Source organism: Heteronotia binoei, chromosome 3, assembly GCF_032191835.1.
Source record: "Heteronotia binoei isolate CCM8104 ecotype False Entrance Well chromosome 3, APGP_CSIRO_Hbin_v1, whole genome shotgun sequence".
Taxonomy (NCBI): Eukaryota; Metazoa; Chordata; class Lepidosauria; order Squamata; family Gekkonidae; genus Heteronotia; species Heteronotia binoei.
The window spans coordinates 163,437,776-163,463,951 of NC_083225.1; the positions used below are offsets into that span (position 1 = coordinate 163,437,776).

At 40.1% G+C, this 26,176-nt stretch overlaps 1 protein-coding gene across 1 annotated transcript; it reads right to left on the reverse strand.

The window, feature by feature from the left end:
- Positions 1 to 6,925: 6,925 nt before the first annotated feature.
- On the reverse strand, positions 6,926 to 25,664 carry SGCG (sarcoglycan gamma). The gene is made up of 8 exons (XM_060234789.1): positions 25,507 to 25,664; positions 17,609 to 17,803; positions 17,183 to 17,284; positions 16,220 to 16,307; positions 14,491 to 14,616; positions 13,142 to 13,217; positions 8,313 to 8,436; positions 6,926 to 7,118 (listed from the first exon to the last, which is right to left on the reverse strand). The coding sequence occupies exons 2-8, from the start codon at positions 17,801 to 17,803 to the stop codon at positions 6,945 to 6,947; spliced, it is 885 nt and encodes a 294-aa protein (XP_060090772.1). The 5' UTR covers positions 25,507 to 25,664; the 3' UTR covers positions 6,926 to 6,944.
- Positions 25,665 to 26,176: the final 512 nt, after the last annotated feature.

Genomic DNA, 26,176 nt, shown 5'->3' on the forward strand with positions numbered 1-26,176 from the left:
TTATGTCCCATTATTACTTGCCAAAATGATTTGATTAGTATACTGCAACTATAATTTCATTTAGAGTCTGTAAAACAAAAAAGGAACAAAAAGATAACACAGAAGTTGCAACCAGAATTATTGCAACAAGGAAAAATTATTGAGAAAAGCTCTTCTATTTAAATGTAAAGAATAAAGAGTTGACAGTGGGGGAAAAAACCAACAAATTCTAGGTGTTAAAATCTTTATTACTTCATAAAACCCATGTTGTTTCTGCTGCTAAGCGCCATAAATTAATTTTATAACAAACACAAAGCGCTTATCAGACTAGTAATTTTTAAGCAAGGCCTCTTGCAACAGTGATGTGAGGTAACAGTCGTCTTTGTGTTTAGCCCCTTGAAGAGAATATCTGCTGTATCTACCTATAGAAGGTGTATTCAGTCCTCCGGTTGGAAGTGATAGTTAAGTACATTGTATTTTATTTGCCATTATACACAGCTGGCTGAAAACCAGAAAGATAAGGAGTTCCATTATGCTCTTTGACAGGAATAACTAATCCTGTGGGCACTTCTGGAATTTTGAGGGCAGGGAAAGAGCTCCACCATAAAGTGTCTGCAATCAGAATGGCTGGCATTGCAAATATTGGGAGGTTATAAGTAAAGCAATCCTCTATGATGGCAGCAGCAGTTTCTGGGTGGGTGTTTCCTCTGGATGCAAAGGTGATGCCTCCTGTGTTCTTCTGAAGCAGCTCCTACTCCAGTGAGGTGAACAATAGCCAGGACAGGCTTGGGGGAGGGGAACAAATGGGCAGCAGGAAATCCATCTGCAGTTGCCATGGTGCCTAAGGTTACCATATAGTGGATCACTGTTTTATGCAGTTCCCATCTACTTCTCTCAGCTGCATATTTGAGAGAGGATGGTTCATGTCTTTTATTCATTTTCTAAGGGCTCAGAGATAACTGTCTTAAGAAAATAAGAGTCCTGCTGGATTGGACCAGTGGTTCTATCTAGTCCAGTATCCAGTTAATCCCAGTGGCTAACCAGTTGTCCTGGAGAACCAAGAAACATCACAGATGCCAAGCCCTCCCCTCCTGTACCTATTGCCCATCAATTTCATTGTGTGTCCCTGAGTTCTGCTATTATGGGGAGAGGAAGGAAAAGATCTCTCTAAACCTCTATTATGTTCTCACTTAGACATCATTTCCCTGTTTAGCCTTTACTTGTAGGAATGGTGCTCCAATTCCTTGATCATCTTGATTGCCTTCTGTTTTAGTATCCTTGTTGAGATACAGCAACCAAAGTACATAGTATTCTAAAATGGGTGCAACATAGCTCTGTATAAGGTTATAACAATATCTGATGTTTGATTCTCAGTTCCTTTCCTAATGATCCTGTTTCACTGAGACTTTCATCATTCTATCCACTATATTTTAAAGATCTCTTTTAATGTTGGTCTTAATGAATTCTGTATCCCACCAGGGTATATTTAAAGTAAGCCCCCCATATACATTATGTTACACTTAGCAACATTGAACTTTATTATCCATGTTGTTGCCCCACATCCAATTTAGATAGATCCCTCTGTAGCTCTTCACAATTTCCCTTGGTTTTTACCATCCTGAATAATTTGGTATCATTTGACCACTACACTGCTCACCCTCAACACCTATCCTTGTGGAGCCAGTTGCTTGCTTCCCTTCATTGCAAGAACTACCCATGTTTTCCTGTTTAACCAATTTTTAATCCATAAGCGGACCTTTCCTTTTATCACCTGACTGTTAAACTAACTCAGGTGCCTTTGGTGATGAGGTACCCTTGTCAAAAGCTTGCTGGACTTGGTGAGAGATGTAAATGTGATCTCATTGATTGGGAACAGTGACTATAATGCTATTAAGTTTAACATTCATGTAAATAGGGAGTTGCCCCCGAAGACCAACACAACCATATTTAACTTTAGAAGCGGTAGCTTATCTCAAATGAGGGGGCTTGTGAAGAAGAAACAAAGATACAGTAAGGATGGTCATATCCCCTTTAGGAAGCTTGAAGACTAATTAAAACTACATTCCTAGAGGCTCAGATAAAATGTATACTACAGGTTAGGGAAAGTACAAATAAGTATAAACAAAGGCCTGCATAGTTAACAAAGTAATGGCAGCAGCAAAAGGTAAGGATGATTCCTTTAAATGGTGAAAGGTTAGTCCAAATGTGGTAAATTAAGGGAGCACAGGCTTTGGCAAATAAAACGCAAGTTGGTGATCAAACAGGCAAAAAGGGACTATGAGGAACATACTGCAAAATACATATAAGATCAATAATAAAAATTTCTTCAAATACATCAGTAGCAGCAAACCAACCAGGGAGGCAATGGGGCCACTAGATGACCAAGGGGTAAAAGGATTACTGAAGGATGATAGGAAAATGGCAGAGAATGAATGGTTTGTTTGGGTTTTTTTGCCTGTCTTCACTGTCAAAGATAAGAAGTGCTTGCCCACTCCAGAACTGCCAATTTCCGGAGGGATGTTGAAAGACCTGAGTTGGATTGAGGTAACATCATAATCATCCAATAGTTCTGAAAGAACTCAAAAATATGCAATCACTAAAATCTGCCCCCATTCCCAAGGACTGTAAGGTAGCTAATGCAATTCCCATCTTTGCTGGTCTAATGTTGATTCTGGATAAGTTGGTAAAAGCTAGAATTAGTAGGCACCAATACTCCCTCTAAACCAGGCGTCCCCCACCTCCAGGCCATGGTCTGTTAGCAACCGGGCCGCAGAGTGAGGCAGAGGCCCCACACTGCCCCGTTTGCCCACCCAGGTCCCAAGCGGATGAAAGAGGCAGCTCAGCCTCACTCCGAAGCACTACCTCTTCCATCTGGGTTTTAGGTGGGTGGAAGAGGCAGCGTGGCAGTGACCTTCGCCTATCCCTCATTTAAAGACCCCCATGGGGGGCAGGCTGGGGCTGCAAAACCCCCAGCACCCCCACCCCCACTGGTCCGTTGAAAAATTGTCTTCCACAAAACTGGTCCCTGGTGCCAAAAAGGTTGGGGGCCACTGCTCTAAACTGTGGAGTCTTGTGAGCAAATATTCTACATCATGGGCTAATGGCATTAAACTTGTGAGGTCCTGCATAAATTAATTTGTTCTCTGGACATTTTTCCTGAGCTAAGACAAAAATGCGTGAGCTGAAGGCTAAAAAATGTGAGCTAACTCACACTCAGCTTAGAGGGAATACTGGTAGGCACATTGATGAACAAAAACTGTTGAAGAATCAGCATGGATTCTGAAAGGGAAAATCTTGTCTCACTAAGCTTTTAAGAGTTCTTTGAGGGGGGTGAACAACATTTGAAAAAGGGTGACCCAATAGATGAAATTTACCTCAATTTCCAGAAAGCTTTTGATAAAATTCCTCATCAAAGACTCATAAGCAAACTCAGCAGTCATGAGATAAAAGGACAAGTTATCTTGTGGATTAAAAACTGGTTAATTACCAGGAAACAGAGTGAGTATAAATGGGCAGTTTTCATAGTGGAAAGTGGTTAGCAGTGCGGTACTGCTTATTCTTTGTCTTACTGTAGATATGAGCAGGCAAACCCCAGCACACATGCCAAATAGTGGCACACCAGACCATTTTGCTCCATGCAGAGAGCTGGTTCTCTGTCCTTGAGACCACTGCAAACCTTGCTTGGTTTTTGAGATCTGACAAGATAGGGCCAGGCTGTGTTATCTAGGTCAGGGCCTATCTAGTAGAGCATCCTGTTTTGTTCCAGTGGTGAACCATGTGTTCAATAAATTACAGTACTGATTCTTGGGACATGGTGATTCCTGGATATAAGTTATATCAGAAGGATAGGGAGGGAAGGGTTGGAGGTGGGGTGGCTCTGTATGTCAGAGAGGGCATACGGTCCAGTTAGGTTAAAACGGATAAAAGGAAGTAGACAGGTTAAAACAGATAAAAGGAAGTACTTCTTCACCCAAAGGGTGATTAACATGTGGAATTCACTGCCACAGGAGGTGGTGGCGGCCACAAGTATAGCCACCTTCAAGAGGGGTTTAGATAAAAATATGGAGCACAGGTCCATCAGTGGCTATTAGCCACAGTGTATGTGTGTATATAAATTTTTTTGCCACTGTGTGACACAGAGTGTTGGACTGGATGGGCCATTGGCCTGATCCAACATGGCTTCTCTTATGTTCTTAAGACTGAGGTCAGAGAATTAGATTCCCTTCTAGAAATGCTTTGGGTTGAAATAGAGGGCCCAAAAGGAAATTTAACTATGGGAGTTTGTTATCGCCCACCAAATCAAAAGATAGAGGACGACTATAATATGATGGAAGGCTTAAAGATAGTGGCTAGACGTAAAAACCGTGTCATCATAGGTGATTTTAACTACCCGCAGATTGATTGGGTCAATATGTGTTCTGGTCGAGAGAAAAAGATTGAGTTTCTAGATGCTCTCAATGACTGTGCTATGGAGCAGATGGTCTCAGAACCTACCAGGGGTGGGGCGATCCTGGATTTGGTCCTAAGTAATACCCAAGACTTGATGAGTGATGTAAAAGTGATCGCACCGCTTGGGAGCAGTGACCATAACGTTATTGATTTCACCATTTGTATAAATAGAGAGTTGCTCCAAAAGACCAGCACAACCACGTTTAACTTTAAAAGGGGTAAATTCTCTGAGATGAGAAGGCTTGTGAAGAGGAAACTGAAAGGAAAGGTAAATACAGTCAAAACCCTTGGGGAAGCTTGGAGGCTATTTAAAACTTCAATCCTAGAAGCTCAGATAAAATATATACCACAAGTTAGGAAAGGTACAAACAGGTATAAGAGAAGGCCTGCATGGTTAACAAACAAAGTAATGGAAGCTGTAAAAGGTAAGAAGGACTCCTTTGAGCAGTGGAAAGCTAGTCCAAGTGAGATTAATAAAAGGGAACACAGGCAAATCAAATGCAAGATTGTGATCAGGCAGGCAAAAAGGGACTATGAGGAGCATATTGCAAAAAACAAAGACCAACAATAAAAAATTTCTTCAACTATATTAGAAGCAGGAAACCAGCCAGGGAGGCAGTGGGGCCCTTGGATGACCAAGGGGTCAAAGGATTACTGAAGGAGGATAGGAAAATGGCTGAGAAGCTGAATGCATTTTTTGCCTCCGTGTTCACTGTGGAAGATGAGAAGTGTTTGCCTGGTCCAAAACCACTTATATTGGAAGGGGTGTTGAAAGACCTGAGTCAGATGGAGGTGACAAGAGAGGAGGTCCTACAACTGATAGACGAATTAAAAACTAATAAGTCACCAGGTCCAGATGGCATACATCCAAGAGTTCTGAAAGAACTCAAAGTTGAACTTGTGGATCTTCTGACAAAAATATGTATTCTTTAATTGAAATCTGCCTCTGTTCCTGAGGACTGGAAGGTAGCAAATGTCACCCCCATCTTTAAAAAGGGTTCCAGAGGAGATCCGGGAAACTACAGGCCAGTCAGTCTGACTTCAATATCGGGAAAGTTGGTAGAAACCATTATCAAGGACAGAATGAGTAGGCACATTGATGAACATGCGTTATTGAGGAAGACTCAGCATGAGTTCTGTAAGGGAAGATCTTGCCTCACTAACCTGTTACATTTCTTTAAGGGGGTGAACAAACATGTGGACAAAGGAGACCTGATAGATATTATTTACCTTGACTTCCAGAAAGCTTTTGATAAAGTTCCTCATCAAAGGCTCCTTAGTAAGCTCGAGAGTCATGTAGTAAAAGGACAGGTCCTCTTGTGGATCAAAAACTGGCTGATTAATAGGAAGCAGAGAGTGAGTATAAATGGGCAGTCTTCGCAGTGGAGGACGATAAGCAGTGGAGTACCGCAGGGCTCAGTACTGGGTCCCATCTTTAACTTGTTCATAAATGATTTGGAGATGGGAGTAAGCAGTGAAGTGGCCAAGTTTGCAGATGACACTAAATTGTTCAGGGTGGTGAGAACCAGAGAGGATTGTGAGGAACTCCAAAGGGATCTGTTGAGGCTGGGTGAGTGGGCGTCAACGTGGCAGATGAGGTTCAATGTGGCCAAGTGCAAAGTAATGCACATTGGGGCCAAGAATCCCAGCTACAAATACAAGTTGATGGGGTGTGAACTGGCAGAGACTGACCAAGAGAGAGATCTTGGGGTCATGGTAGATAACTCACTGAAAATGTCAAGACAGTGTGCTATTGCAAGAAAGAAGGCCAGCGCCATGCTGGGAATTATTAGGAAGGGAATTGAAAACAAATCAGCCAGTATCATAATGCCCCTGTATAAATCGATGGTGTGGTCTCATTTGGAATACTGTGTGCCATTCTGGTCACCGCACCTCAAAAAGGATATTATAGCATTGGAAAAAGTGCAGAAAAGGGCAACTAGAATGATTAAAGGTTTGGAACACTTTCCCTATGAAGAAAGGTTAAAACACTTGGTGCTCTTTAGCTTGGAGAAACATCAACTGCGGGGTGACATGATAGAGATTTACAAGATTATGCATGGGATGGAGAAGGTAGAGAAAGAAGTACTTTTCTCCCTTTCTCACAATATAAGAACTCGTGGGCATTCAATGAAATAGCTGAGCAGTCGGGTTAGAACGGATAAAAGGAGGTACTTCTTCACCCAAAGGGTGATTAACATGTGGAATTCACTGCCACAGGATGTAGTGGTGGCTACAAGCATAGCCAACTTCAAGAGGGGGTTAGATAAAAATATGGAGCAGAGGTCCATCAGTGGCTATTAGTCATAGTGTGTATATGTATGTGTGTGCGTGTGTATATATATATAATTTTTTGGGCCACTGTGTGACACAGAGTGTTGGACTGGATGGGCCATTGGCCTGATCCATTATGGCTTCTCTTATGTTCTTATGTTTTTGCTGCCCATAATAACCTGCTTCTCAGTACTCAAATATGTAGCAAAAATGGTCAGAAAAGTTGCAGTATATGTAGTTGTTTATTGACAGACACGACTATATTCTTGACAAGTAGAATCCACATCAGCCACAGACAAGTAAAGTTTTCCATCTGGGCAAACACAGACCTCATAGAGTTCTTGAGAGCTGTGAGGTTCTTCGCTTGTTCCTTCAGGCAAATGGGGCAATCGCACAGTCTGAGCATCAAGTATAAGCTGCATGGAAGAAAAGCACGCACACCAAAATGGATTTGTTACACAGCAAATAACTCAGCTGCAACATTTAAAAAATTGTCAGGTATATGCCAGACGTGTCTCTGAACCAATTTCAGCCTGCAGCAGAAGGAATGCCAATCAAGCAAGACGTTTTAAAAGACTCTATATTAAACGATTAAAAATTGATACATATAGAGCAGAACCCAAACAAGTACCCTGCTATGCAAATTAAGGGAAACTTCAAATTCAGCTTGTAAATGAAAACTCAGAAAATAATAAGTTACAACAACAAGTTTTAATTAGCCAGATAAATATATTTCAAAATAGAAGAAACCACATTCAAAGGAACAGCTTGTCGAGCCCAATAACATCTTACAGGTAAAGCTTTTGGGGATGTAAGCTTTCGAGAGTTAAAACTTCCTTTGTCAAATGAAGGGAGCTTTGATTCTCAAAAGTTTATACCTTGAAATCTTATTGGTCTCCAAGGTGCTATGGGGCTTGAATTTCACTGTTCTGCTGTGGATCAACATGGCTACCCTCTAAAACTAGTGTCCAGAGGAAAGGTCTGAACTGCACTTAACTAGAGTGGGCTCTTTGTTCATTTGATGTCTGACCCAAAAGAAGACTTGCTGCTTGAACAAAGCCTTTCATATCCCATCAATACTGAACTGGGTTTTTCAAATTCAGATATTGTACATGGATACTATGTGGAGAATTGTCAAATCTAAAGATCACCAGGCATGAATCAAAGTCAACTGGTATATATCTCAGGACACTTAAATAAATGTTTACTGACTCAAAGGTGTTCACTACATGGTAACATGACTACTATTAGTCCTCCCACATATTTATGAATCATACCAAGAATTTCTAAAACATGAGAGTGACCTGGCATACTATTACAGAAACGGGGATTCACACAGGTTTGTATAAAAAGCTATCTTAGTTATACCAGACCACAGCACATGGATATTCTGATCTACGTTCTGAGATCTAGACTTAGCATTAGATACTTGACATATAAGAGAATCTGAGAAAATTCAAATAATCATTCAACCCTTTGGGACCAGTCCAAAACTGCTTTACTTTCAGAAACATTATTTCATGTTCGTTAAAACTAGAAAAAATATGGCGGTAGTACATTTAAAAATCACTTTAAATACCAGTAGTTAACAAAGTCTTTTGAGTTCTCACCGTGCCATCACTACTGTGTAATTTGATATCCAGATTAGACAGACCCTCAATATTCCCAGTTTGTGTTTTAATATGAATCCCTCGTGGAGCATCCATGCTGAGAGACCGAGTTGGAGATTCTAGCCTGAAAGCAGTTAGAAAAAGTAACATCTCGGTAAAAGAAGAACATCTCAGTAAAGGAGATCCTTACTTCGTTAATTTTCTATTCCTGAGGTTAGCATTTTGAAGTGGTTCTTCTCCAAGAATGTGTTGACTCTTTGGAAGACAAATGTCACTCTCTGGTCCCCTGACTTAAGGACAGTGAAGAAGTCAGAAGACCCTTCTAAAAACATTCTCTTGGTACTGTCATATTTAATTCCTACAGGTATAATAATGCCTTGGGGATATGAAGGTATTTCTTTGGGTTGCTAAAGAGATGAAGTAGAAGAAAACCACACAAACTCCAAGAGGCCTCCATCCCTGATTGCATGCAATATCTATTTGGCTGTTGACATCCGCCAGAGGTCTGTGAAACTCACCTTTACTGGGATCAAGGGGTCCAGCAGTTACTGAAAGGCATGATTATTTCTCATCTTTGTCCCAGAATGTTGATTTCCAAACCTTGACTTGGAGGTGTTGTTTGCCACCTTCATTTCTAGTTTCTCTTGTTATAAAGGGTTTGTGTCTCAGTATTAGAGCATCTGCTTGGCATGCAAAAGCTCCCAGGTTCAATCCCCAGCATCTCCAGTTGAAAAGATCAGTTAGTAGGCCATGTGAGAGACCTGAGATCCTGGAGAGCTTCTGCCAGTCTGAGTAGACAACACTGACCTTGATAGACCAATAGTCTGTTTCAGGATATGGCAGCCTCATGTCTGATGATGGAAGGAAAAGACTCCCCCCCCACAAAGACAGGGTGTTACACACGCAGAGAATGATTTCCTATTATCTATGGAAGAATATGTAGTGTTCAGTGCAAGAGATAATGTTTTGAACAATGACTCCCAAGTAAGTATTTGGAATTATAGCCTGGCAGCAAATTCCTAAAGAGGGCAATGATGTCTCTGTTCAGCAGCTTGAGCTTTTAATTTTTTTTTGGGGGGGGGGGTGTCACCATCACTAGTTCCAGATAACTCATTCCTTAAGGATTGTTATCTAAATGATCTTGCAGTCTAAATGTATCTGAAAAAGAGAGAAGGAACCCTAGCAATACTGCTAATTCTGTTCATCAAAATAATTCCTCAGATAAATTATCAGTCCACCAGGCATTTGCTGTGAGAAAACTTTGAAAATCTGTAGTACCACAAGATGGCAGAAAAGGACTATGGATCTTTCAGTCTGTTTGCAATGTAAGCCTAATATACTTTTAAAATGCAACAGAAAGCCAACTTTTATGTTTTGAGGCCTACTGATATCGGAAAAAGTATTAGGAACATGCTTACATTTTAACAGGAGATACATATTTAAGAAATCTGAATTTGGAAACAGTAACTTCTAAAACTAGCATTTTCTTTTTACAGATTCAAAAAAGGTTTGAGTTTGCTGTTAGGTATGACTATTACACACAGAATTAACTCATATTAGGTATTTCCTTTTTGAAGATTATCACCCACTCCTAGTTTGCATTGATTCTGGCTGGAATCCAAATAAATCTGTTTGCACATCCAGTCCCAAGACTTCACAATGCAGCATAAATGGCTACAATAATTGGACAAGGTGTGTGCATGAGACTGGTTTGCATTCCAGACCACACCAAACTGAGTTCAGTTACTTGGCTTATTTTTTATGATTGGAATCTATTGATTTAAAAAATCTATACATATGCAAAGTATGCCTGTGATGTTCATTATATTCCTTTAAATAGAAAATGCCATTTGTCAACAGCAAAAAGGATAACCTTAGGGCACTTCTGCAGGCTGAAAGTATGCAGTTTCAGATATTCATGAGGGGCAGCATCATATGCACGCATTTAGGCACACCAAGTATTCATTTCCATAGGTGATCTCTTGCTGCCATGTTCACTTCCTCCTACCACTGATTTCATGGTGGCATCTAACTGGGGAGTGCTGTAATTTTCAAGTTATGCTCCTGGAATCACCCTAATCTCTACAGTTTTACCATAGCTACTTGGAGGGATTTCTAAAACATCATCTGGAAATGACGTCACTTCCATGTCAGACATTGTCCTCTTCAGGCCCCATGGCAGAAATCTCCTGAGGTTGCAGGAAGAGGCCTGGCATCCCTACACCCATTGCCTGAACTATGTACATTAAGCAGAAGCAGGACTGCATAAGCAAAGCTGCCTTTAGTTGAACACAAAGACTGTAAAGAGTCCAAATGGCCAAGAGGAGCTCACTCAGTCCTGTCTAATTACTGCAGTGCAATCCTAAACAGGATTACATCCTTCAAATGCATTGAAATAACTGAACTCTGTTTAAGATGGCATTGTAAATGCAATGGTTTTTTTTAAAAAAAAATGACCACTATAATGAGCAATGTGGGAGTAAACCTCCTTTTCTTTCTATTTCTTGGACATTTCCACAATAAACTCTTTCTTAATAAACCAGTCTTTCATGAAAACCAACACTAGCTTTAAGGTCAAAATACCAGGCAAGAGAAAAGGCCTTTGTGTGAGCTTTATGCTCTGATGTGCTGTTAGGAATGAGCCACTCAAGCGCTACAATGACAGCCGCACAATGCACACAAGAGAAATTGTCGGAAGCATGAGGCTGACCTGCCACACTGCTGCCTCACCCTTGACACAAATAGCCCTGATAACAGAGGGATATGAAACTCTGATCACAGCCTAGCTTTGCAGTGTTTCTGAATTTCAGCAGAAAATTTTGAAACAGCAGAAGCTTAACATTTAGAGGTACACTTGTCAATTCAGATGAAAATCCTCTAATATCACACTGTCTGCTGAACTCCCATGCTCTATGAGCAGAACTAGACTTAATGACAAATGCAGGTTTGTCACTGAGATGGTAACTTCACATTATGAACACCTGAAGCTGCCTTATACTGAATCAGATCATTGGTCTGTCAAGTTCAGTATTGTCAATATTATCTATTTAAACAGGCAGTAGCTTTCTAGAGTCTCAGGTGTAGCTCTTTCATACCATCTAAAACCAGAGCCTTTTATAAATAAATAAATAAATAAATTTTATTTTTATATCCCGCCCTCCCCCACCAAAAGGCGGGCTCAGGGCGGCTCACAGACATGACTGCGTCATGATTCAATTAAAAGCAGATAAACATTATGAATACAATACAATTACATATATAGATTAAAATACATAAAAATAGGTGCTATAATTTCTGATGTCACAATTACATATTATCAGCTTCAGTTACAACATAAGATGGCTAGAGTTAGAATGATTTTATCAAGTTAGTCTGGTCCTAATTCAAATGCGAGTTGGAAAAGAGAGGTTTTGCAAGCCCTGCGGAACTGGTTCAGGTCCCGCAGGGCTCGCACCCCCTCTGGGAGTTGATTCCACCAGCGCGGGGCCACTAATGAGAAGGCTTGCTCCCGAGTTATCTTCATTCTAGCCTCTCTTGGCCCAGGGATTTGTAGGAGGTTTTGGGAGCTAGATCTTAACGCTCTCCTGGGGATATATGGGGAGAGGCGGTCCCTGAGGTAGGCAGGTCCTCGGCCATATAGGGCTTTAAAGGTAATAACCAGCACCTTATACCTTTTAGTTGGAGATGCTGGGGATAGAACACAGGACCTTCTGCATCCCAAGCAGATGCTATACCACTGAGCCGCAGAATTCTCCTGATTACAGAAATGTCTGACATGATGACACTTTACCCCCTCTGAGCCAGTCAATGATGTAGTGTGAGTGCACGGAAATTCACATGATCTTAATTCTTTACATTATCAGCAGGAGAGATAAGGCTATTGCTATTTTCAGCAGCAAATCCATTTTTGTTGTAATCTCCAGTAGCACCAAGCAAAATTCTTCCAGTATCTTAAAACAATACTAAATTATCTTGTGAGTTTATACAGATATTCAGGTTATCCTTTGACCACCCTGCATTGATAATAATAAGACTAAAAAATTAACCAATAACTCTTGATGACTTTAAAAAGCTTTTTAGTTCTAGTGTTATACTATTAAGCGCAGGAAGTGAGATGAAATATTAGGAATCCCTCCTGAAATACAGCAATGACTCAACATTGCCCTCAGATTTCTCACTGACCTATTTTACTATATAATCTGATTAAATGGATACAGCAGCCTTGAGTTGAACACAATTGACAATATTTCAAATTAAATTTCCACCATTAGACATTTATTTATTTCTATTTATTTCCTCCTTTTATACCCCATCTTTCTTCCCAAAAGGGACCAAAAGAGGCCTATATTGTCCTCCTGTCCTCCATTTTATCCTCACAACCACCCTCTGAGTTGGTTAGGTTGAGAATGTGTGACTGGCACACGGTGACCCAATAATCCTCCATGGGTGGAATGGGAAATTGATCTCAGGTCTTTAGTCCAAAAATCTAATAAAAATAATTCAGTGCTAAAATTTACAGAGAGCTTTTGCGTGTTCAAAATGTTTTGCTCACATTATTTTGTTGCACTCCTTATAACAACCCTGTAAAGCGGGACAGTATTATATCCATATTGCAGATGTACTGAGGTGCTGAGGCTGATAGCCTGTCTGCTGAGTTTATTGCAGAGGTTAGATTTAAAATGGAGACTTCCTGATATGTATTTCTGTCTCTAAGCCACTATGTATCACTTGGTTATACTAAACAAATGTGGCTAATACAGCCCATGGGCGACTGACTAGATATTCTGAATGCTATAACAAGCGTAGCTACTTCTGACACATATTCTTACCTAAGCTCTTTATTAAAATCTTCTGCTCTGATAAGTGGTGTTTCCACAGAATGTTCACAAATGGCCCCTTCTGGTCCTGAAAGGTAGGAATAAAATATTACAGAAAATACATACATTCTCAGCATGTGATGTCAAAGAGAGCTGATTGTCTAACCTTTCTCTCCAATAGCCAACTGCTCTAATCACAGGAAAGGAGAGTAACAGATTGGGCTTGGATCCAACAAAGCATTTCCATGGACAGAACAATTTCTACCCATGGAGCACAATGTTCTTGCTTCCTTTTCTGCAGGCCAAAGTGCCCCCTGAAATGCTGATCCAAAGTGAAGCTGCAGGTGGAAGATGTTCCATCTGTGGGAATTCTCCATGGGATCTAAGCCACAGTCAAATTAAAACAAAACAAAACAAAAAATCCTTCAGGTTTTTGAACTACCCTGAAATATGTTAATAAATATAGGGCCAGTCATTTTCAGGATCTATACTGTATTATAAACACCCTAAAATCTGCTTCACTTGGTACCAGCTTCTTACTTTTAAGGCACTTCCATCAAGGTTTAGCATTAAAATCATACCGAGGTTGTAAATGTATGATTAGCCTACGCATGGGTTTCCTACTACATATACACTTGATATATCATGTTGGGAAGTTTTTGCCAATCATGGCTCTCCAGTCCATGTAAATACAATGAAAAATCCACACTCTGGATTGTCACATATACGAATAATATTCAGATCTTAATTTGAATGTGCTGGGTTCCCAGAAGTTCTGGTCCTGAAGTTCTTCGGATGGGACACAGTGGCTGTGATCACACACACTAAATAATGCACTTTCAACCCACTTTAAATGCACTTTCCAACTGGATTTTGCCAGTTCACACAGCCAAATCCAGTTAGAAAGTGCACTGAAAGTGGGTTAAAAGTGCATTATTTAATATGTGTGATCACAGCTAGTAACAGCTATACCAATGCAAGGATGTAAAGCATACGGAGATATACTGCTGCAGATTAAGTCCGAGGAGCTAATTATCATTCCTATGGATGTCAGCTAGCTTACCGAAGTTTAATCAAGTGATAGTCAAGCTGCTATTACCAACTACTTCATCATACTAAAACAAATACATCAACACAGATTTTAATTCTAAGGACACTGAATGGCTAACTATATTACAATAAAATAAGAATCAGCACATATCCCCGAAGATGTCACATTAAGTTTATGAGCAATGTATTGATTATATAATCAATACTGATTGCTTGTTGCCTGCAGAAGCAATTGTACTTTACTTTCAGAAAGAAGTTTTTAATACTTCCTAAGAAATATTTTGTGCTGTTTCAAAGACTTGCATGCAAACCTGTGACTCGAAGTTTATCTGTACCAATGGCGACTTCATTTTCATTCACTGTAAAAAGAGTCTTTCCATCAAAATTCATGGAGTTGATCTGAAACTGCTGACCATGGACTTCTACCATGTCAGAACCTAGAAAGCATATTGAAAATAAAACACTGATCATTTATATCTTCTTCATCTACAAATGTGCCTTGTCGACAAGATGATAATATTCTAAATTTAGATGCACATTTGCTCATGCTCTGAATTTCTTGATTTAATTAGCAGAAAACGTAGAATACCAACAGGCAAAGAAAATAGTTTGGGAATCATCTATTCTGTATCCTGTACTCAAAATGTATGTGTACAGCTGAACTGTCCATATGGAAAGAGAGGGAAGGATACAGCCCTTTATTTCTATGGTAACATTCCAGGTTTCTTAATGGTGCCCCTTTTCACTTCCCTCTCCCAGAGGCAAGATTTTCCCTTGATTTTTCTTTCCTTTTTGTGACTGAGCCACCCTGGTTGTTTGTTTTCTTCTTTCCTGAATTCTGGCTGTCCCACCCTACCACAGTACAATACTTTGACCATTTACTCAGCCTAGGAACCTGAGGGAAGGAATGGGAGCCCCCTTTAATTTATACAACTTAAATGGCACTAGAAAAGTTTTTATATTCTAAATTAACAAAATATTTTATTCAGCTTAGAAGGGAAAGGGGTAAAATTTCTGAGGTAACTCAATATAGATACTACTGAGGTAAAACCAGTATATGCACAGACTTTAGTTCTTATGTTTCAGGCTAATGAGAGTTTCTTAAGCTATTAAATGTTATTTAAAATCTTTATATTGAGAGGCATTTGTTCCAGTGTTTTCCAAACACTCCAGCACACTTTCTTTGAGTATTCTCTGACTCTTGGTTTCCAGAAGGCTGGTATACTCTTTCAGGCACCCAAATCTCTTCTCTTGAAATACCAGTATTTTTAACTGACTCTTAAGGTCTCTAAAGGCAGTTTCTTACCACATTAGACCAAGGATCTCTCCACTCTTCAGAGCTAACTCCCTGTTTAGACTGAATAAGGAAATTCTCCTCTCATTTGAAGATCAATCCCCTTTCTTTGGCCCAAACGGGAATTTTTGCCTACTTCCCAAACTTTTTGGTCAATTTTCTCCCAGTTCTCTGTGTTAAACTGCTCTCAGCAAAGGCTGAAATCAGACTCAACTCACTCAAGGAAGAAATCTGACTCTCTCCTCAGTTTCCAGTTCAGACGTCTTTCTCTGCTCAGCTGATGCTAACCAATCAGATCTCTTGGAACAAACTCACTCAAGGTTCCCTGGCTCTGTGAAAAATTAATGCTCCACCGTCCTTTACCTGTTTGTACTGCATTTTTAAGCTTTTAAAAGTGCAGTCTGTCACATGCCATTAGTTATATAATGTATATATATTTCAGCGTCCATGTATTACAAGTAACGTATGAAAATGGGTATCATTATTGGGCATTGGTGTGCATGTTAACTTTAAGAATAAAACTGCTTGGGAAAATCAGAATAATAAAAGCAAAAAACTCAGCTTTTGATTCATCCAAGAGTAAAGTCAGAAGTACCAATTGTTTTGCTGCCAATCTGTACAAATTTATTCTCAATATCTAAAGGTTTTGTACTCTGGGACTAGATAGGCTGTCACACCACAATTAGTGTAACTCTGCATATTCAAAGCTTTCAAATTCAAATAGAAGAAACACAGATTATACCTACCTATGCTTAATCTGCCTGTAACATTTCCATCAGAATTGCGTGCATTTAGAGTAACATTATGAGTAGATTGTAAAAGCAGTGATGAGTCCTGGAGAATTAAGAAGAGGTTAAGAAGGAGATATTAGATGTCGCTCAGCCTATGGTTTTGGCTGCATTGCTGAGCTTCTTTGCTGTGTACTCTGGAATCCCTTAACATGTATGGTGTGTTCTTCCCATCACCCTTTGCCATCTATGATCTTTTGTCTTCCTGCAGTGCTGCACTGTTGACATTTTAATTCCCACCCCCACATACACCTCCACTACTTAACTGTGCCCATTTTGTCTGTTTGAACTTAAACTATCAGCTCCTTCACTGGCAGCAGAGCCCACTACAAGGTTTATCACAGGATCATACTTGGTTTCTGAATATTTCATCCCATCTCTAATTTACTAGCAGGCTAATTTATTCGTAGGGCCAAATAATTCTTGCTAGAATGAAGAAAGGGGAAAGTAGGGGAGACAGAAATTCTACAGTGATAGGTACCATGCCAAAGTGCTGTAGCAAAACAACAACAACCCTACCCCAGCAACAAACAAAGACCAAACAACATCTTCTGTCATCTTACATATGAACAAATTTATTGCACCGTTTGTGTGCTCACTTTCATCAGATGTATGAAGGAGACACTCATATACGCCTCACACTCATACAAGTTCTGAGCAGCTGAAAAAAACTTTATGTAACACAGGATTCATTATAGGTGTTAGTTTTAAGTTCAGCTCCAGAGTTAGCCTATATAACATTATCAGATAAATTTATCAATCAGAAATATTCATTCTCATTTTTGACACACAAACCGTATTCCTTTTTAGTTGAGCCTTGGATTTTCCTGATTTACGGTCTAATCCTTCAGAAGTAAGTACCAGTGAATCCAGTGGGGCCTGCTCCTATCTAGGTGAGCACAGTATTGTTGTTTCTCTTACCTTCCTAGAGTGAACTTCTTTGGCATACAAAGGATATAAAAATTCTGACTCTCCCTCTAGACGAACGCCTTCACTTTCAACATATAAGTATCCCATTCCAATCTGTAATAAGAATAGAAGCACTCATATCCTGTCTCCGCACTATATTTCTTATTGAAATGATTATAAACTACTGCCTTTTTGTAATGGCTTTCTGAAGAAAACTATTTTATCTGGCTAGGGATCATTATGCTTTTACTCAGGTTGTAAGACATCTCACACTATTCACAAAGTGTTTTAGACTGTGACTGTTTAAATTGTTTTTTGTGTCTTTCATGACTGACCATAAATGTAAAAGTAGTATGTACACTCTAAGAGAAATAAACTGGATTTACTACTAAATAAGCATGACTGAAATGAACATGATTAAGAGAAAAGTACACTTACTGGAGAAAACCACATCACTTTAAGAATCCAAATCATCAAAGCAAAATTCACTACTAGGATGATGATCAGGAAGAGGACAAATAGATAAAGGCAACGCTTTCTCCAGCCATAAATGCCAACATTGTAGATATATTGCGTTTCTGGTCTCTCTAGGTTAGTACCTGATGTTGTTGTTATGTATTGTTCCCGTACCATCTGCAGAAGAAAGCAAACGAGATAATCATGAAATTATGGGTTAGATCCAAAGTCCTTCTTCACTGAGCAGAAAGGGCTTTTCTGCTCACTCAAGGGAAGGGAATTTTCCTTCAGTTTCCCCTTCCCAGTGCAGACTCCCAGAATGCAAAGCCATGCTGTCCTCAAGAGTATAGTTGCTAGCTCTGGGTTGGGATATTCATGGAGTTTTTTGGGTGGAGCCCAGGGGGTGGTGAGGTTTGGGGAAGGGATGGATTTCAGAATGGTATAATGCCATAAAGATCAACCTCCAAAGGAGGCATTTTCTCCATCTCTGACAGCTGGAGACCAGGGGATTCTGGGGGATCTCCAGCCACCATCTGAAGGTTAGTAACTCTACTCAAGGATCTCCCAACTTCCAGAAACTATTTTGAGAACAACTGGTTTGTAGTGGGAAGGGAAAGAATGGAAAGATTCATTTTATAGATATAGAACCATTCGCAAAAGAACATAACAAATTGATTTGAACACTGAAAATCATTTTTGCTGGTTTGTGTCATATTTCAAACACAGTTTTGCCTTAATACTCAAGCAGTATTATGGGATTCATATTTCAAAAACATTTTTCCATTCTTAAATTTATCTATATTGATAGACATGAAGAAATAACAACAATTTTCAGCTTCTCTCATTATTTATGATAACTGGTGATGAAAGTGAAATCATACTTCAAATTGCACCGGAAATCATAATGCTGAAAAAAGAGCATTCTAAAATGGGGCTCTTGCCAGCAATTCTAGGATTATTATCTTTTGCTACTGGTTGCTATTTAGTTTACTCTAAACATCACCTTAAACATTTGTACTGAAATGGTAGCCAAAATATATAAAATCTAATTTCACATATGAGAACATTTCAGATGGCTGGATCATCACTATTTTTTATTTACTAGCGGCTGGCATCTGCTCACTCCACCCACCCACCTTGACACAAGCTGCGCCTGCAATAATTAATTATATGGCCACTGCCCTGTATACTCTGCAGGCTAACACCAAAGGTGGCATAGACTTTAGGGTTTGTAGAATCTTTCGGGATCAAGTGCCGTGTTCTACTGGAGAAAGTTTTCCTTCCAGACGTTTCGTTCTCAGCTGCGGAGAACATCCTCAGTGGCGTTGCAGCCGGAGCAGGCGCTCAGACCTTCTTGGCTGCTGTGCATTGAGTGGGGCCAGGGCTGCCGGAGAGCTGCTATTTCTAGGCTGGAGGGGGTGTGATGAAAGAGCAATTGGTTTGTGGATGTGCCCATTGTTTGGTGGGGCTTCCTGGAAGGGTAGTGATAAGGAAACTGGCTGTTGAATGTGACCATTGTTCTGTGTTAATTGCTGGGAGGGTTGGAAGGGGTTTGAAGATAAGGAAGATGGTTGTTGACTGTGCTGATTGTTCTGTGGAATTTGCTGGTTGTTCTGAGACTTTCTGCAATTTATAGTCTGTAGGGTGTTTTGCAGAGCTGGGTACCAAGATTGGTGGATGAAAATGCCTTCTTCCTTTCTGTTAAAATTGTGCTGGTGTTTGTAGATCTCAATAGCTTCTCTGTTCAGGCAGGTATGATAATGTGAGACCGTAGAAAGGACTTCAGTTCTTTCAAAGTGGATGACGTGGTCTCCTTCTTGAAGTGCATGTTCAGCTACAGCTGATTTTTCTGGCTGAAACAAGCGACAGTGTCTCTTGTGTTCGGTGAGACGGGTGTTGATACTGCGTTGGGTAGTGCCAATGTAGACTGCACCACAGGAGCAGGGTATTTTGTAGACTCCAGGGGTTGAAAGTGGATCTCTCATATCTATGGCCGAGCGCAGCATGTGGCGGATCTGTTGTGTGGGCTTGAAGACTGTGTCAACATTATGGCGTTTGAGAATTTTGCCAATGCGGTCGGTGACAGATTTTATGTAGGGCAGGAAGGCTGTACCCACATTTGTGTGTGGCTCGGGATTTGGTGTGAATGGTCTCCTGGGATGGAGGGCTCTTCTAATTTCTTGTTGGGAGTACCCATTGGCCTGCAGTGACTGTTTGAGGTGGTGTAGTTCCTGTTGAGGTGGTGTGGCGCCTACTCCGGCTGCAACGCCACTGAGGATGTTCTCCGCAGCTGAGAACGAAACGTCTGGAAGGAAAACTTTCTCCAGTAGAACACGGCACTTGATCCCGAAAGATTCTACAAACCCTAATGATGTTACCAGCCGTGAAAACCTGAAATCTTTGATGGCATAGACTTTATTTTTCTCCTATAATGATACATATTTTCAATACATTGTGTTTGACAACAAATAACTATTCAAGTAGCACAGAGGAATGCTAAAACAGACACCATTTGGATTTTAATTAGTTTTATTAAGAAAGCAGTTGTATCCACATGCTTTTGCTCAAGCAGTGTATTTGGATGGCACTCCAAAAATATGACCATATCATGCAGGCCTGAGACTCATCAGATTTAATTCCATGTGGAATAACAGGAACTGTTTGTTAGATGTCCCCAGATAATACAAACTGTGACTTCTCTCATAGTTATTTCTCTGAAAACCTCCAATCCTATGGTTTCTAAGCATTGTATATCTACATTCTTGCAAAAGTTTAGTTTTTGCTGTTTCTCTATCAGTATTGCAGGGTTTTTGGACAGCACTTGACATATTTAATGGCCATTGCAAGTGTAGGAAAATGTGTATGACTTAGGCACTTCTATTTATTTCCTTTACAAACCATTCAAACAGCCTGCCCTTCTCCTTCTGTAGCTGTGGCTGAAGCTTACTTTAACTTGCAGGAAGATTTAGATCTCAGCAGAAGTCTGTAAAAACAGATGCATGGAAGAGTTTTAGTGGTTGTCAGGACAACTATTGATTAAGGAAGCCCACAGCCACAGAGAAAGGAGTAGGTTTTGAAGGTAGCTCAGAGATGTTAAGTACACCATCTTTGTTTTTTAAATAAGAGGATTATCCACCTTTCCTGTCTCTGCTAGCTCTACCTTCCACTGCAAATAGTAGAGGAATTTTCTGGAGATAATCTGGACCAGGGGTGGCCAAACTGGCTCGGAAGCCACATGTGGCTCTTTCATACATACTGTGTGGCTCTCAAAGCCCTCACCATCCCATTGGCTGACTTGGAAAAGGCATTTATCTCTTTAAATCACTTCTCCAAGCCAGCTGGTGGCTTGGAAGAATGCATTTAAAGTTAAAATTGCTTTCTTTCCACCTCTTCCCCTCCTCCATCTCCCACCTATTTCCTTCCTTCCTTCTCTCAAACATCTGACATTCATGTCTTGTAGATCTCAAACATCTGGCATTTATTCTATGTGGCTCTTATGGTAAGCAAGTTTGACCGCCCCGAATTGGACCACGATGTTCCAATTCCCTACATTTTTGGCACTGCAACTCCCACAATCAGCTTGAAGATGGTGGCTAATCTTGAAGCTTTATTTTCTGATAGGCTATGTCCTGATCTGGCTAACCCCAATCCTGTCAGATCTTGGAAGCTAAGCAGGATCAGCAATGCAAAGGCAGGCAATGGTAAACCACTTCTGAATGTCTCTTGCCTTGAAAACTCCATGAGGTTGCCCCAGGTTGGCTGGGACTTGACAGCAAAATAAATAAATAAATACAAAATAAACAAGGCCTGCCACAAATAGACAATCATCATGTCTATTACAAATAGTACAGCACACTGGTTTTTGAGAGATTTTGGCACTGAAACTCATGTGATAATCTTAAAGCTGGTGGCGAGTACTGAGACTCTTATCTTTATTTTTGATGAGTTATGCCTGCCACAAGTGGACAGATGGCACACATACACAAAATTCTACTGCTATACAGAAAATTGTATATGTAATATATGGACTGAATTTTTAAAAAATGGTGAGTCACATTTAACTGATCATTCTTACTTCCCCCTCTCTTTGGCAGCCGCTGTGCCACTCAAAAAGCTGTTCCTCAGATTCAGGGAGACTCTCACAGGAATAACATGGGATACTATATGAGGAGAGCTGCTGCTTGGGTGGCATTGCTGCAGAAATCATGGGCTGATAAGGCCCTTCAAGATCATTCTTGGATCCAACCCAATGGCTTCTATCCCCCAGAGCTTTTTTCTAAATCTGGAAGGATTTCTGCAACGTTTTTGCCTCTCCTTCCCACTGCAGCCTGTAATGCCCCCCCATCCTGTTCCTGGGGATCCCCTCTCCCCCAAGAACAATACTGGGGAGGCATTTCAGACTGCCATAGGTGGGGGAAGGTGAAAATGTTGCGCTCCACTAGTGGAAACCCTTCTGTCTGCAGATGAACTCTGAAGAACCGAAGGCACCGTGCTGTTCATTAAGTGAAAGTTTACAATATTGTTCAGTAATTATCAAGCAATCTGGCTTACTTTTAAAGTTGAACAACACATGATTAAAAGTAGATTCCTAACTACTAAGAAGTGAGTAGACTTGACAACTTGTTTCTTTAATGACCAGCTAAGAAAATAGTCAGGCAACATAGCTGGTTAATAATAGTAGCAGCAGCTGTTAAACAGTTTGAATTAATAACAGTAGACCTTCCCTTTCCTATTTAAAATCTGTTCTGCTGTGCTATCAGCAGCAGAGTACAAGAAAATAGGTTTTGAAAGTAAATGCTCAATGGCTTGAAAACAAATAAGGAAATAATTCTGTTTGGAAAGGAAAAAATAATATAAGGCATTTTTATATTTGTTCATTAAAAGATCTGACCCTTTCATTATGTATATACTTGTTCATATGTTACAAATTTCTGGAAGAGTCAGAAAGGGAAATGTTGTCCCCTTCCCCCTCTTCACTGCAGCCCACCAACCCATATTATTCCACACAGGTTCTGAGAAGAGACTATGGGGAGTGTGTGTGTGGAAAGCAGCAAATAGCAGGGAGGATTGACAACTGTCAACACCTTCTACAAATGGACTGCTGGACCCAACGCAGTATGCAAATAAAGGATCTTAGCATCACCGCCTAAAACATCCCTCATACCCTTTTTAAAAAATCTAACCTGCTGAAGAGTTTTGTTCCCTAAAGAAAGCTTTCACTCAGTTACAGTTCCAAGCAATGCTATCAACATATTCTGAAAGCAGATATAAAGAACTTTCATTAAATCAATGGCTCCTTGTATGTGACAAAAGGAAAACTGAGAATTACATCATACACATCCCTTTATACAAGGATTCCAGAAACAGTATATTTCAGGCATACTCAGCAGAACCACCAGGCTGATGGATTTTTTAGAAGATCTGTTAATTACTATCAATTTTGGATAAAATATGTGATCTACAAAGCAACACATCTAGATGGGAAAAATCAATGTCTAATGTCTTGATGTTTATAAATGTGATCACCTGATTTAAGGTGGGTAGCAACAGAAGAACAAGATTTGAGTCCAGCAGCACCTTAAAGACTAACAAGATCTCCAGAGTTTAAGCTTTCTTTCATCAGATACCAATTTAGGTTCACTTCAACAATCTCAATATGTACATTTTTTGGAGTTCTGTCCTGTCCATGGAATGGTTATAATCAGCTGATCATGCCATGCAGAACTTTTAAAATATGTCTGTGAGGAAAATTTCTTTGCCATATTTAAGCAAATAAATTAGACGAATGAACAAATATTTGGCAGCCTTCCTGATTTCATTTCCAGCATATGCCACAACTTTAATTATTATTAATTAAAACACTGCATGATTTCTGCCTCAGAGGGTGTCACCATTAAGATAATTTGCTAAGAGAAAATTCCACAAACCAGACTTCTTTTCCTTGTAATTATCTATCCTCCTGCAGTTTGAAAATAAGAATTAATTTTCTGCAGTGGAGACTACAGCCTGCCTGCTACAGCTGCTACTGTGGTTTGCAAAACAAAAGAAACTGCCCTGCAGTTGTTCTTCAGTTACTAGCAGCATTTCTCCCTCTCAGAATCTCATATCTCATTTGAGCATCATATCCAGAGTTCTGCCTGACTAAGGGCAGAGAAACCTGCATCCAGCAAATATAATGGAATTTGAAGCTAATTTTAATCAAGAAAGTCAGAGTACATTTTACGCTTTCATTCATTTATACCTCACTTTTCTTGCCAAACGGAACCCAAAGTGGCTTACAACATTCTCCTCTCCCCCATTTTATCCTCACAAATGTGGGTTTCTAGTATGAATTCTCCCTTCTGTTTGGCTGCTGATTAGCCTGTTGTTGACCACAGAAGTAAACATCACTTTATTGCCAGCACCTCCTTTAATGGGGTCTGAAACCAACGGCTCCTGTTTGCCACAGGGATGCCTTTCTCCTGTGAGCTTTGGGAGAGTTTAATTGTGAAACTGCAGTTGTGTGTTTTCTTGCTTATGCCGTGTGTCTGTAAGCCTCTTGCCAGGCTCTCCCCTTCTGACCCCCATACTTGTATGGGAAGGGTCAAGGTGGTGGTGGGGTTCTATCAGCCTTGTCTGTGGCAAGTGACCTGCAGAGGCAGCTGGGTAGTGTGGCCAAAGAGGACTTGTATCCTTTTCTGTGTGTGCAGTTGGCAAAAGGAAACATAGATGCAGGAGAGGATTTGAACCTGCATCTGCAGAGCTCTCCAGTGTGTCTTCACTCTGGTGCTCCCCTTGATCACAGTCCTTGATGGGGTGTTCATTGAAGGGGTGTTTGAGCTGTGTTCCTTCCCTTATTTACTGCATGTGGATGTGGTGGAGGGTGGGAGCGTGGCTTCATCATTGTCTGATGGTTGTCTGCTTCAACCTCTGCCTGTCATGGGGGAATTGCCAGCAAGCCACACAGTCAATGGTAGGTTGCAGCTGGTTTAAAATAATGACCTCATGGCACTGTTTTGGGTTGGAAAAACAGCATGGGGCAGAGGCAGGAGTCCCTTCTCCTCACTCTTCCATGGTGGTCACAACTACAATTGGACTGACAGCACATTTTTTTAAAAGTTCTCTGTTGGGAACTCACTGCTTCAAAATGGTGGGGCATCTCCAGGGATGTCATATTGCCTAATTTGGCATATAGTGAAACTCAGATGTAGCTAATATAACACATTTCATTGACATATATAATCTGTATTTGGATTCAAGGAAGCTGGAAAGACAGGAGGATTCATATTAAAAGAATGAGAATTCTTATTAAAAAATTCATTATTAAAGTTGTATTATTTTTCTTAAAATTCTATACAGTCATAGCCATGGGGGTAATCAAGCAAACAGACAGTTTATGTAAATCAGAGTACCCCAAGAAAATAAAGTATACAATATTTTAAAAAATATTATTACTGATTTTTAATACTATCCAACAATGTAATGTGTAATGCAATAGAACAGTTACAATTTTATTAGCTAAACCGTTAACCATGAGTAAATAATACTTATAAAAACATCTACCGTATTTTTCGCTCCATAAGACGCACCCGAGCATAAGACGCACCTAGTTTTTAGAGCCGTTTGTGTGAATTTAGAGGCATTTGTGTGAATTTTTTGCAGTATTCACTCCTTAAGACGCACACACTTTTCCCTCCAATTTTTTTGGGGGAAAAAGTGAGTCTTATGGTGCAAAAAATACTGTAAATTCTACATCTGGGACTTCAACATTAGTCCCATAGCAAATAAAATTACAGGACTAAAAGCAGTGTCACAAGTTAGTTCCAAAAAGAATATTCAAGTATTATATTATGTTCCAATTCATAATGTTTTATCTCTCCACTCTTGTCTAAAAGACTTACCTTAGATGATTAAAAACATGCAAACTGCTGGCCTGACTCTTTCTCTGCCTTACAGAATGACTTTCTCCACTTGTATCTAGCGTGGGAGATATTTTAGGCGTGGCTGAGCTTGTTTACATGTTTGGCATCATCTGACATTCCGCTGTCTTTCATTGGCAACACAGACAAGGCTAATTTTAATCTCTGACACACTGGCTAGTGCTATATCGGTATTTTAAGGGGTGAAAGGATAAGCATAATTCTTAACTTCTGGATAATTTGCATTCGTTCATTTTGCCCATCCAACCCCAGTGCAGGGCACAAAACACTTGGAAAAATGAAAATAACGTAAACAGACTGAAATAATTAATATGTGCCACTGTTGGTGCACAAAGATAAAAAATGGGACAGTAGTTTTAAATTCACTTTTATCATGTTTCTGCATCATTTGATGGCTACGCAGGACGGTTGATTATAATCTTCCTGAGCTTACAATACAAATGTGACTTCAACTACAAGCATCAGCAACAGCTACACATCATCCCCATCTTCAAAGGAAGCAGATTTCAAAGCTGGGGACTGGACCTCTGACAGCAGGGCTACACATTATATTCAATATATGGCTGGTACTGAAAAAGAAGCACCATGTGGATGTGGTGTTTAAGATTGTTGTACTAGAATCTGGAAGAGT